Source organism: Durio zibethinus, chromosome 25, assembly GCF_047325235.1.
Source record: "Durio zibethinus cultivar Kanyao isolate XHJ-2024 chromosome 25, ASM4732523v1, whole genome shotgun sequence".
NCBI classification, from domain to species: domain Eukaryota; kingdom Viridiplantae; phylum Streptophyta; class Magnoliopsida; order Malvales; family Malvaceae; genus Durio; species Durio zibethinus.
In genome coordinates, this window is record NC_143186.1 from 5,137,009 (window position 1) to 5,151,331 (window position 14,323).

Sequence of the window (14,323 nt, forward strand, 5' to 3'; positions counted from 1 at the left end):
GCTATAATCAGTTACATATACCTACAGTGAAAAAGGGGAAACATTGGAATTATGCAACACAAACTAGGGTGTATTGTGGAATAAGTGACTGGAATGATACAGTTATGTCAAACTGAATTTCAGTTAAAGGAAAAAAGATATTTCAAATGGAATATAAAATTGTGTGAAGATCTTATCAATGTGATCTCATGCCTTATCATCTATTACAAGTCTATCCCTATATTCATGGATCCATCCCTATATTGGCAACAAATGTCATAGTCTAACTCAAAGAATACTTAAAATAAATAATAGTTAAACAATTTTTTTGCCAAACTTCTTTTTCTTATTACAAAAGTAAACATATAAAGAAATCTCTAGCATTGCCTTTATAGCTACATATTATTATCTTCATAGCAACCTTGAACTAATTGCTGGCATCTAGCCTCCAACTCTGACTCAGTGAACTATTTAATAAAAGCAAAAAACTAGCTAGTTGATTCTCATTTCACTGGCATAAAAGAATAGCTTAGGTCTAAATAATTTCAGATGCCACTAGATCTCCTTTTTACGAGATAGCTCTACAAACATCAAATCCGGCACGTCCATGGTAGCATATGCATATACATCAATTAAAAAACCAGTTAACACCCCTAAAAGCAGACCAATAATATAAAACACTAGGCATCCAATTGAAACACAAATAAATGTATTACAACATAACATTAAACACAAGTGCAACAATCATCATCTAAATCGACCATTTTTTATACATATCTAGTGATCAACCAATACACTTAGAAACATAAAAAAAAAAAAAAAAAACTAGCCCCTTCTTCAAAATAAAGTTATTTTAAAAATGCTATTGAGGAATGAGGAATGACAAGAAACATAGCATAAGAATCATCAATGGAAAAATAAAATTAGTATTTCCATTGAAAATCAAGGCCAGCAAGTTAAAGATCACTAATGCTAGGGATTTACAAGAAAAGTGTCCACTATAAATGCTGCCGAAGCTCGAAACAAAATGGGTAAAATGGGTTTCATTTGAAAAGGAAAAGGAAAGCAAAATAAAAACAAAGGGCTTCAATTTTGGCATAATAAGGGAAAAAAGAAAAGGAAAATGGAAATGAAAAAGAAAATCAAGAAAAATGGGAGTAAAACAATCTGGGTAAATGGAAAAAAAATGAGGGAAATGAAAGAGAAAGCAATTTGTTAGAAAAGCTCGACCGAATCGATGAAATTGGAGAAAATTTAGCATACCACTAAAAAATATTATATAACAGCATTTATCAAGAAAAACACCACTAAATGATGTTATATTGTCGTGTTTATTTACATAAACGCCACTCCATGATGATAAATAGTGGTATTTATTATAAAACAATGCCACCAAATTTGAGTTAAATTGTGCGTTTCATTTTTAAAAAAAAAAACATAATTTGGTCAATTTTAATAATTCAATTAGTGGCTTTTGTAGACTACAAATGTCGCTATTTTTTATTAATTAGTGGCATTTTGAAGAGCAAACGATGTTAAAAGTTGTTGATTAGTGGTGTTTTAGTTTATAAATGCCACTATATGTTTATTCAGTGGTGATTTTTAATAAAAACATCATTAATTTTTTAAAAGCATGGAACCTAGTGGCATTTGTTGAAAAATGCCCTTAAAAAATTGTCACTAAATACCTATTTTCTTGTAGTGATGTTAATAAAAAACCTTTCACTGATCATGTAAGGGCATAATTTAAGGAATGACAAAAACGTTAATATTGGTTGAAAGTTGCTTGTCATTTTAGGATTTTTTTAGAGTAATGCTAGGTTTTTTATGTAATAAGATTTCATTTTTTAAAATTATTTTAATAAAAAGCAAGTTGATCCATTTCATTATATTTTTTCTTTTATCCAAACTACTATTCTATGCTTTATTATTTTTCATATCCTTTTTATTCTCATTTTCAAATTCCAAATGAAGAATGTTTAGACAATGATAAACAATAATTCTAGGATTTAATTTTGAAAACTCATTCATATTTATCTAAAGAGACTATTTGAGTAAAAAAAGCAATCTGTGAGCAGATATCATTCATGAAAAAAATGAAATGAACATATCTTGGAAGCATCCATTAGTCTATCTTTGTTCAAAACATGGTCTTCGAATAAAGTGTTCACATTTGAGATAAAAAATAGTTGTCTTTCTTTTACCATTCATAAAAATGAAATGAACATATCTTGGAAGCATCCATTAGTCTATCTTTGTTCAAAACATGGTCTTCAAATAAAGTGTTCACATTTGAGATAAAAAATAGTTATCTTTCTTTTACCATTCATAAAAATGAAATCATCTATTGCTATTTTTTTTGGGCTTGTTATAATTTTTTTCTAAAAAAGCTTAACCAAAGGTTACCTTTCACACTGAGGGCAAATTTTGGGAAGAGACTTACTTGAAAAAGAGAAAAAAGGAAAAGATCATAAAAGGTCTCCAAGATGGGGGGTGAAAAAAAAAGAACTATTTTTACAAAAAAAAAAGTGAATGCCATAAATAACCTGGCAAAATAATGAGAATTCTTTTGTGAGGAATAAGATAAAAAAAATTGTGAAAATGATCTAGAATGGGGCAAAACGCCAAGTTGCAATACATGATGAAAAATTATCCTTTAGTTTGAACTCTTTAAACATATATTTTTAAGTATATTTTATTTATTTATTTTTCATGACCCCTTTATCATAGCCTACATTACAACTCTTAAAAGTTCATTTTAATCAAATGCGAATGCTCGAATTAAAGATCCTCTAAAACTGGTGCAATGTTTGATGAACTAAAAATAATTATGAAAATTAATAGAATGAGTTTTTGAAAAATAATTCTAGATTAACGTTAAAAATTGTCTAAATATTCATTGTTTGGACATTGTTGTACCATTCAAATACTTATCCTAGTGACATGCTTTGAATTTGTTCCTTTGCCTATTTGTTTTTGTACCAAATGTATTCTTGTATTGATTATCTTTTCTTTCAATTCTCCTTGTCCTCTTTCATTTTTGCATCTCTAGAATAAATCAAGGAAATATATGATTGCATTATATTTGTCATGAATTGAAATGATAATGAATGACAATGTCCATAAGAGATTTATGTATTCCTTTAAAAAGAAATTCAAAATGATAAGGGCAAAAAGAAAATGAAAAAAAGATGAAAGAAGCTTAAGAAGATGATTTGAAAAGGCAAATATAGTGCCCAAGTATTGAATATGGTGATGGATCAACCAATATAATTAGTGAGTTGTGACCAAATGCTGGAAATAACATGGATTAGTTGATAAAATTTGTGAATTGATTATGAAATTGTTAGTGTTGGGAAGTTAAAAAGGAAATGTGAGACGGTGGAATCTTGATAGTCTTATTACCACAATCAATTAGAATTTCATGGTATTGATTTAGTACATCTGCATCACATGTACATAATTTGAACAACACATGTACATAATTTGATAAATATTTGAATCTTTATTTTGATAATTGCATTTTCATCATGGTTTGGTCATGCGTTTGCATTATGTAGTGAACATTTGAACCATGGTTTAATGTATGACATCATTATTGTGAGAATATGGATTTTTGCATTTGCATAATTACCGTACAAAACTTTGACTTTGGTAGGAAAATTTCAAACTTTTGAATCCACGAATGAGAAAATTTTTTCATGATAAGATTTTTTAACATTAAAAGCACTCCAAATTTTAAAGTTGTGAAGCCTTTTGAAGGAGCATTTTCAATGTTGAGAATGATCTATAAGACTTCTGAGCATAATCTCTAAGAATTTTCAAATGAAAATCTTGGGAATATTTTGATATGAATCCTTGAAGTTTTTGACTCAAAATCTTTGAATATTGAAATTTTTTAATGTGAATCTTTGAATTTTGGATGTGAATCTCTCAAATCCGAATCTTTAAATTTTGCAAATTTTTAATTCTTGTGAACCAAAAAATTTTGCAAATATTAATTTTGGCAAAATTTCAAAATCTTGCAAATTTGAAATTCTTGCTAATCTAAAATTCTTACAAATTTAAAATTCTTGCGATTCTCTAGTTCTTGTGAATCTATAATCTTGCAAATCTTAATTTTCATGAATTTTCAAAAAATCTTGTGAATCCGAAATTCTTGTGAATATGAAATTCTTGTGAAACCGAAAATTTTTATGAATTTGAAAATTTTGCAAATATAAACTTCTAGCGAATCTAAAAGTTCTTATAGATCTGAAAATTTTTGTGAAACTGAAAATCTTGTGAATATAAAATTCTTGTGAATTTAAAGTTTGCGAATCTTTCAAAACTTTGCGAATCTTTAAATTATGACCCTTTAATTTTTAAAAACCATGATTCTTTGAATCAAATTGTAAATCTTCGAGTTTCAACTTGTGTTATGAATTTTCAATTATGAAATTTTTAAATACTTCAAAAAGTGAATATTTAAAGTTTCGAGGTTTTGTAGTTGTTGTAAAGCCAGACTTAGACATATTAGGTGTCTAGGTGTTTACGCAATTCTTATTCAATAGAAACTGTGTAAAGAGGGACAACTGTAAATACTTTATTTTATCTTGAGTTATTCTTGAATCTCGAGTTCAGTTAAGTTGGGCTTTGGGCCTAGTCCATTTGATTTAGATTTATTATTTGAGTATTAAGCTGAGATTATATTTTGGACTCAATGTAAACCCATTTATTTTTATTATTTTATTTATTTAATTTTGCTGTTATCATTATTTTGAAAATAAATAAAAAGATTTTAAAAAAGGGATAAATTAAGTGATAAGATTTGGTGTTTGAAATTTAAAGTTTGGATTAAATTCTTAAAATTCAATGTTTCTTGAAATCAAAATTCAAATTGAAAGTGATAAGATGCTCGATTTTTTGAATTGAAATCATATATTTATCATGTTATATAAACTGTTATTCAAAGCAAGAACAAATAAAGTGGAAAATTTAAGGGAAATCCACAAGAAACATAAAGAAAAAACTTGACTACAATTACATAGAAAGCAACTGGCCAAAGAAGACATTCACAATCAACCTTTTCCTCCATACAAGCCCACCATTGCCAAATCAAAAACCATCCCTAATCAACACCACATTGCCACTGTCAGTTAGCTTAACAGCCTCATCACCATCCCAATCTCAATCGAAACCCACAGTCATCTAGATTCATCAACAAAATCGTAGCTCAGTCATATTCACAAAACCTCCCATTCCACTCCAACCAATTACATAGAAAAGCATTGAAAAAAAAAAAAACTTCTTCTATTGTAATCATTAAACAGTCCTCTACTTTTTTTCCCATTAAATAGTCCCCACATAGCCATTTAAATAGTCCCAAAGAACCTCAAACCCAACCACAATTCTAGCTACAACCTAATTCCCTGCAAACCAATTTCCAGAAAGCAAAAATCCAAGTTTCAACAAGCCATTAATAGCACATTTTCAACAATCTCAATCACCTAAAATTTTCCACGGACCACACAATAAATGATAGCAGAGGCAGAACCAAATGACATGCAGCAAACCATCAAAATAGATGCCATAATCGCCCTCTGCTTAAGCCAATTCTGCCATCATCATCAACCTCGTGCTAAGCATCCATCAACAATCGATAAGCCAAAAGAAAAAAAAAAGGGCAAAATCAGAAATGAAAACATACAACCAAAACTAAAAAAAAAAAGATTTTTTTTTGTTTCGGTTTAGTTCTTTCCAAGGATTTCAGAGTTTCACAGTTGAAAGGAGATAACCAACAGAAAGGAGAAGAAGATATCTAGAAGTGGCAGCGACAGGAGCAACAGAAAAAGAGATCCAGGAGAGTGAATATGCGACTTTCGAAACCCGATTTATAAAGGTAGAAATGTTATCGTGGAAAACTAGCTACACCACATGGAAGAAGAGGCTGTGACGAGCTCGCAAAGGTCTTCTGAAATAATTTTGATTGTCGTTGGATAGCTGATACACGGCGATGATGATGACTTTCATCGGGTTCTGGGTTTTGGTCGCCAGAGTTCATAGTGTGTAGAGAGAAAAAGGCTAAACACGGTTTTTAGAGAGAGAGTGTGGGTTGAAAGACTGAAGGGAGGAAAATTTTTTCGCTTTTAAAGTAAACCAAAATATAGTGTTTCAATTAGGGGGAAAGATTTGCGTTTTTTCTTTTGCCCCGACCCGGATCTGTGCGATTCGATTCGTTGCTCCTAGGTTGAGTCGAATTTTTTCTTTTGGTAATTTTTTTTTTTACTCTGCTTATTTAATTTTTTTGAGTTTTTATAAATAAATAAAAATAATTTCAAAAAAATAAAGAAAAAGTTAAAACATTAAAAACAAAAAAAAAAATTCAAAAAATAAAAAAAAGAAGTTAAAAGAATTTTTTTAATTTTTCTTAAATAAAATATATTTTAAAAAATATTTTGAAGAAAAGTTGAAGTACAATTTTTTTAAAATAAAAAATTTTCAAAAATGTTTTTGAGGAAACGTGTAAGTATTAATTTTCCTAAAACAAAAAATATTTAAAAAAAAATTTGGGAAAAAAGTTGAAAATATCAAATTCCTTTAAATAAAGTATTAATTTTTTTCCTAAAATAAAATAAAATTTTTTAAGAAAACTTTTTCCTTGGAGTTTAAATTTTTCTAAAATTTCATTAAATAAATGTTAAATAATTTAACAACAGAGCCTCTATAAAAGAAACATTAGTTTTCTTGTATACTTTTAAGGTGAGTAATTTTTTTTTATTTTTTGTCAAAAATATTAGAGTCAATTAAAAACAATTCTCAATAATTAACTATCTGATAAGATTTTTTAAGACTTAATATATAACACGAAATCAAGCTGGTATTATCCTTTGATGGATGTTATAAAAGTGTTATAATCTTCCTCACAGGTAACTATACTCTTAGACTTAGTTTTGATTTTATAGATATTAAATTTATCTTTTAAAGATACTTGAGTTAAGTTTGAAACTTACTTTTAAAGTAGGATAGATTCAATTAAGTGGTTAATCGTATTTAAATAAAAAAAAATAGTGTAACTCCTTTAATCATGTTTAGTGATAGGTCAATGAATTTAGGTGTCATAATAAAAAACATTGACTTGAAAACTATTGGAAGACCAAAAAATGATAACTAAAGTGTAAGTTTTTAAACCTCATTAGGCAAATTTAGTTTTCGCCCCTGACCGAGTATTTTTCTCTTACTATTTAGGCACATAAATATTGTATTTGAATTACCAAAAGAGTTATAATAAGAAAAAAAATGCCAACAACTCTGAAATCTATTGATAAAATGTCGAAACCTTAAAGCTTTGAGTTCAATATATACATATATATATATATATATAAATGTGTTTAGACTGCCGAGATAGGGAGAGAATGTGATAAAAATTCAACTTTAACTGTTTTAAATTAAAGATTTTCAAATATTTTTATTTATTCCAATTACTCAAATTTATACCTGTAGTTATTTATAAATAAATTAAAAAAAAATTCTTAATCAACATTTTTGTTGTTGATAATTGCTTATTTATCAATTGAGTGATATTCTAAGAATCATGTAACAAATATAATTTTATGAATAAGTGAAGCCAAATTTAGTAAACATGGAAAAAACGAAAATTTAATTACTTGTGTTAAATGAGTTGTGTTAACATAACTTCATTCAAACAAAATTTTCAATTTTAAATCATATGAAAAAGTGATAAAATAGTATACTCAAATTAAAATAATTTACTTTAGTGAAAAATTTATGATTAATAAAGAAATAGATAAATAAAATTAGTCAATTTAATTTATTAATATAAATTATCACTTAAGTTTACTTTAATAACGACTTCAATGGTGTTAAAAAAAAAATTACAATAGCTGGTGAATATTTCAATTTAATAAGAAAATTATTAATTATTAAGCATAAAATAATTAATTAAATAAATTATCAATAGTAAATATATGATTGCCTACTTACATTTTAGGAATTGGTCCTTTTATATATAGTATAGATTTCATATTTTCTTTTCAATAGTAAACTAAAGCATTCAATTGATAATGTGAACTTTTAATCATCTTCGTCTGCTATAAACGAGTACTTTCAACGACAAAATCTTTTAAATTCTTGGCATGAACTCAAGATTAATTTCTTTCACTTTATATATCTCTCATACGTGTGAACTGCGTTATGCCGCTACTTGACACAAGGTTCCCTCGTTAATTTCGAGTGCTGACCTGGAACCAACATGTTATGGTTTCTTACTGATCCACTTGTTGTGGAGGAAGAAATATAGAATGAGAACGCAAGTCAACAAAACTAGTGAACAACACTGCTGAAGAAATTGCTCAATAAATATTGCTCGCACGATTTCGTAGTGTTGTGTGGTGAAACTTTCGGGAATTGAACGACTGATCGAGCGACAATAAAAATATATAAACAAGTAATTTTTTTAAAGAAAGATCGTAGCACGTGAATAAAAAAGAAGGTTGTGAGTTATAAGTATTGGAATTTAAATTTTAAATTTATTGAATGTTATTTTTAAAATAATTTTTTGAATCAAAATAAATTTCAGGTTCACAAGTATAATTTAACTATATATACGTCAAGGATGATTGTTTAAGGCTATGCTTAACTGCTAGATCTGCTGATTATTTAGGAGTTAACATAAACTTTGAAAGAGAAGAATGAGAAAGTTGTTGCCATTTTATAGTCTTGGCAGAAAGAGACGTTTCAGTTTACAAAGAAAGCACAAGGTACATTTGATTTATTAGATCATCACATTCTTCTATATATGATAATTTCGTTTACTTTTTCACAGCGCTATTGTTGTTATGGTTCTTACAAGATTTTCCCATTACTTTCTTTGGCTAGAGAAACAATGCTTTTAAGAATATGAACAACAGATTTAGACTGTTGAAAGCGGAGACGGAAGAGATTAGCAGGGAGCAAAAGAGCATCAAAGCAGGTCAGTCTCAGGTTCAAGAGAAGTTCAAGGCAATTGGAAAGGAATGTGAAGAACTAAAAAGAGAAGTGAACGTAGTAATGCGGCAAAGTGCGCTCACCCATCTTCGTCTTCATCTCATGTTTAATATCTTCAAGGCAAGGGAGGACGGAGATTTGGCTAAGGCTGCCCACCTTACTCATTTGCTGCGGTGCGAATTCGTCGATAATGTAGAAGTCTTGTTCTTTAATCCTTCCGAAACTAAGAGCAAGAACTAACGAAAATTTTCTTTCTCTTTTTGCAGCGAAATCTAATACGAAGAGACAAAGAGCCGGTGGAGTTTTGACATGTATAATATATGTAATATGCATTATCGAATTTCTTACTTTTGAAAGCTTTAGACTGAAACTTCGATAAACCGGTGGAGTTTGAGGAACAAAAAAAATATCATTAGTATTCTGAGCTTGCTTTCTGTATGTTGTTTAGATTGACTTATTAATATATTATGAAATCGTTTCCTTCTTAACTCGAATTTGCACGAAAATAAATTAACAAGGGGTATGCGTGAGGCAAGCAAGCTTGTAACCGGTCGTAGCTTTTCACCTGCTCGGTGGTTGATGTTATTCTCGCCTGTAATGCGTAACATCTGTTTTCCACTAAAAAAAGTGGCAACCACAATTGCAAGTGTTATTTGTAATAAATTAAAAAAGGAAAAAAAAATTGTCTTCTATATATGGTCGGTAGAGTTTAAAAATTTTAAAAATGGGTAAAAACAGACAAATTTGCTTTTTTATTATATTAATTTTAATATATGTTACAAGAATATGATCATTCTAATCTCAATAATAGAGTTTTCCATTAGCATGTGAATGAGTTAATTTTTCTAAATAAAAATTAAGCCAACCTTGTCGGAAATATAATTTCTTGGAAAGCAGCGTGTTTTCTTGCTACCGCGCATCTTTTCTGATGAAATATTAAAAAAATATTAAGCGGAACACAAGGAGCAAGGTATTTCTAACAAAGCAAACCAAGCAATACAAAGAAATATGAAGGCACTCATTAATTATTATAGAAGTAATAATGAAAGTTTATTAATATTATTGGAGCATGAGGTAGGACTCCATCACTTTTTTGGGAAGTCGAACTTAATATAATTAAATACAATTTAATCTTCATAAAAGTTTGATAAAAAATAATCTTGCACAACAAAGAAATCTTGATTAGCACACCCATGATTTTTTAAGTTTAAGAATAAGTATTCAATTTAAAATTAATTAGTAATAAATAAATAACTCTTATTGTATATATAACACATGTCAAGAGATTTTAGATTAGAGGATATTAGATTTCTTTTATAATCGTTTAATACTTTTTGCATAAATAAAATTTTTTTTATTTAATGAAAATATAGTAGTTGTAAACACTAGATTTTGTTCAGATATTTTCGAATAAAATTTGATTTTTAAATTTTTTTTTCCATTATTGTATTTCAATGGGCTTAAATCGAAAAATTAGTGCTCACGTTTACCTTGCAATTAGGTCACAAAGGTTCTGATGCCGATTTTTGTGTGAAATTGATTATTTTACGAAATCTCAATTTTTAACATTTTTTTTTTTTTGGGTTTAATTTGGACCTTGCTTCTGCTTAGGAAAATTACTGATTTTGAAACGTTAAAGATTAGACATTGGGATATAATTTCATTTTCTCATTAGATTAAAAAAGTATGTTTAAAAGTGTGATTAAAAAAAATTATGTTTTAAGAATTTTAAGTGTTTACTATTACTGTGAAAAAATATTGTTGCAATATTAAAATGTTAAAATAATATATGTATAAAATGATAAAAATTTAAAATTATAAGGATAAAAAATAATTTTATCATTCAAAAATGTTTTTTAATGGCAAACGCACCTTTAAAGAGCTTTTGCATTTGGTTTACAAAGTCAAACTTTTTAATTATATACTTAAATTTTTTTTATCTTATTTAGCATTGAGGTTGCTCTGAAAATAAAATTATTTTAGTCAAAAAGCTGATTTAGAACGTAACACTAAACGGGGCCCCAAAAAACAACGCTACGAAACATCTTTATCTTCTTCTTTGAGATAAAATTTCTGACTTCGTGTCTGGTTCAAAAGCAGTTCTGGAAGTACACGGTTCCAACGCCCGACCTAAACAGTTCACACGTCGGAGACGATTTTTTGTCTCCATTTGTTTTAGAAAACTAATACTTTCACTATTTTTGTTTTAACTTTATCACAACTATCAGAAAAAAAAAAAGAGATTTAACTCATGTTATCTATAATCTATATAAATGCAAAGATGTTGGTAAATTTTTTTTGTTGAGAAAAATGTGCATCTTTATTAATTATAATTTTTCTAAATTAAATTTTTTTTACATGTTAAAAAAAAAACCCCATCAATACTTAAGTATTCATATAAATAATTTTTATTATGTAATTTTATATATTGTAATATATATATATATATTATAAGATGATGGAATTTTCCATGGGTTCAAACCTTATCACACGTTAATTAGATGCAAGACTAGCCAAAATGGACTAAACCTAAGCATTTTTAGGAATACATCATAATTAATTAACCTAGGTCTATAAAATTTTTTGAAAGATATAATTTGCATTAAATAAAATGGGAGCTTGCTTAGCCACTAATTAACAAGTGTGCTTTTGGAAATGTCAATCAATAAGATCTATCTTTTGACTTCGAGGATATCTCCTTCAACTCAAGCCTTGTATACGTGGAAATCTAATCTCTTATGTGTGCGAATAAACATAGGTTATGTCATTATCCTTTTTTTTTTTTTTTTAAAAGTCAACTTCACTCGTTGAATTAGGGTACAATCTATTTGTAGGAACGGTAAAAGAAAACTAGGATATCCTTCGACCAAAAACTTGTCCTTTGTGGCATGGACCTAGAACTTGTCCTTTGTGGTATGGAGCCCGTGTTTTGCTAAAGTTATGAGCCGCCCTATTTCCTTACTTTTGGACATGAATTACCTTTCCTACATTGAAACAAGCCATCTTGCGTCTTCCTTCTTCTATTATAATACCAATAGGTGATAGGTCAGGACCCTTAGCCTGCAGCTTCCTCACAACAATTAAACTATCTCCCTCTAGAATTACCTTTCGAAAACCCCTTTCAAATGCAAACGGGAGTGCTTCTACTGCTGCCTTTGCTTCCACCTGAAATGGATCAGTTGCATGCATCATCCTTACAGTAGCAGCCCCCAACACAGTCCTCGTAGAGTCTCTTATGACTACCCCTATCCCTCCCCCATTTTTGCTGGCTGTCAAATGCTACGTTGAAATTGACTTTTAACGTTTCCGATTCTGGTGGTTTCCATCCTTGCGCAACTGTATCATCCATAAAGGCCTATGGCTGGGCTGCATTACATTCTACAACATAGTTTTTTTTTTTTTTTTTTATATAAACTTCTTCATCTCCGGCATGCTTTCTCATTCTCTCCATGCAACATTTTGTTTCATTGCCCTATATACCCCACACAGTGGTCATGCAAATCTGCATTTATTCTTGTGTGGCCACACTGCGAACCTGTTTGATCCATTCATCCGTTTCAATGAAGTCACTCTCCATTCCTGGTTCAAACCGTATCTGTCTCCATACTCCCTCTGCATTTGGGCATCTCTTGAGAGCATGAAAGACTAACTCATATACCTCCCCACACCTAAAACAAGCTTTATCCATGTTGAGCCTTCTTTTGTGCAAGTTCTGCATGGTAGGTAGAATAACATGATAACTCCGCCAGAGCAGAACTTTGATCTTATTTGGCACAGTCGCACCCCAAATGAAGTTCTTGCATACACTTCGACTGTTGTTCTCATTTAGGTGGAAGTTAGTAATGTTTTCCTCCTCCTCAGAGCATAGTAACTTATAGCCATTTCTTATAGTTTAAATCCTTTATTGTCTTGCATGTACGGTGAACCCACGCTGTTTATAGGTATTCACATATGGCATTTGCATCATCCTCGTTAAACATGTTAAAAATAACATAATTTTTCCAGCTTTTTGTTAAGGCGTCTATAAGCTCTGCAACTCTACTCTCTGTATCAACATTTATACCTGACTCTTGTGGCATGAAAGTGTTGGAGGATGGTATCCATCTATCCTTACAGAGTCTGATACTCTGCTCATTGCTAACTCGCCATTTTAGCCCTCTACCAACTAGTTCTTTCATAGTCTATAAACTTCTTCACGTCAAAGAGGGTTTGCGTCCGGGGTTTGGGTCCAAGTAATCACAGTTAGGAAAATACTTAGCTTTTAAGACCTATGTTACTCGCATGTTTGGTTCCGTTTGAAGTCTCCATCCTTGCTTGCCCAACATTTTTTTGTTGAACTTCTCCATCTCTCTAAAACCCATTCTGCCTTTAGCTTTTGGTAGACATAGTGATCGCCATTTCAGCCAGTGCATTCCTTTTGGTCCACCACCTTGTTTCCACCTATAGCTACTAATAAAGCTATTGATTCCTTCGCACAAAGACTTTGGTAGCATGAAGCAATTCATAGCATAGGAGGGAAATGCTTGGAGAACTGCCTTTATGAAGACTTCCTTTCCACCGTATGACAAGCATCTATTCCCCCATGCTCGTAATTTTGCTCTGATTTTGTCCTTTATTTCCCTAAATGCCATGAAACGTTCTCTTCCTACCATCATCGTCGAAGAATAAGTGACTGATTCAAGGACCGCTTCGGTTGGCTTGGGCTTCGTGGATTACACCATCCCTTTAAGCCTTGTCGAGTAGAGAGGATAAACCCTCACTGCAGATCAAGAATAAGTATGGAAATAATGGGTTTCCTTTTCTATAGCCTCTGCCTCGGCAGAACTTGTCAGTAATATAATCATTCACAGTAATAGAATCAGAGACTGAGGATATTCATCCCATTATAACTCGCAAGAAATACCACTTCACCATCATATGCTTTACTCATGTCAAATTTTAAAGCAAAAGACCTTGTTCAACCTGATCTCCTACTTTTCAAAAAATGCAACAATTAATATGCCACTAGTCCATTGTCAGTTATGAACTTTCCTGGGACAAACGTACTTTTTGATCCACCAATACACTAAGGAATTATCATTTTTAACCTATTAGCTAAAACTTTAGCAATTATCTTATAGAGAACATTGCATATACTAATAGGCCTAAATTGAGTGATGTGTTTTGGTTCTTTGGTTTTTGGGATCAGAATAATGTTTGTGTGATTTACCTCATTTATGCTGGTCTTCCCGTTCAGGAAATTTAAATAGAAATTAACCACATCACTACCCACAATGTGCTAGTATTTTTTGGCAAAATAAATCAGGCATACCGTCTAGACCTGGTGTTTTTGTTGGGTGCATTTTTTCCAGGGCTTTTA

At 30.1% G+C, this 14,323-nt stretch overlaps 1 protein-coding gene across 1 annotated transcript; it reads left to right on the top strand.

The window, feature by feature from the left end:
- Window positions 1-8,596: 8,596 nt before the first annotated feature.
- On the top strand, window positions 8,597-9,452 carry LOC111276653 (uncharacterized). Its single transcript, XM_022862405.2, has 3 exons — window positions 8,597-8,738; window positions 8,857-9,137; window positions 9,231-9,452. The coding sequence occupies exons 1-3, from the start codon at window positions 8,670-8,672 to the stop codon at window positions 9,238-9,240; spliced, it is 360 nt and encodes a 119-aa protein (XP_022718140.1). The 5' UTR covers window positions 8,597-8,669; the 3' UTR covers window positions 9,241-9,452.
- The last annotated feature ends 4,871 nt before the right edge of the window (window positions 9,453-14,323 follow it).

What these genes read in the sequence shown, in the direction of transcription:
- LOC111276653 (XM_022862405.2), top strand. Translation starts at nt 8,670, where the DNA reads ATGAGAAAGTTGTTGCCATTTTATAGTCTTGGCAGAAAGAGACGTTTC. An exon ending in GTTTACAAAGAAAGCACAAG is followed by an intron (nt 8,739 to 8,856) that starts GTACATTTGATT and finishes TTCTTTGGCTAG; the next exon opens with AGAAACAATGCTTTTAAGAA.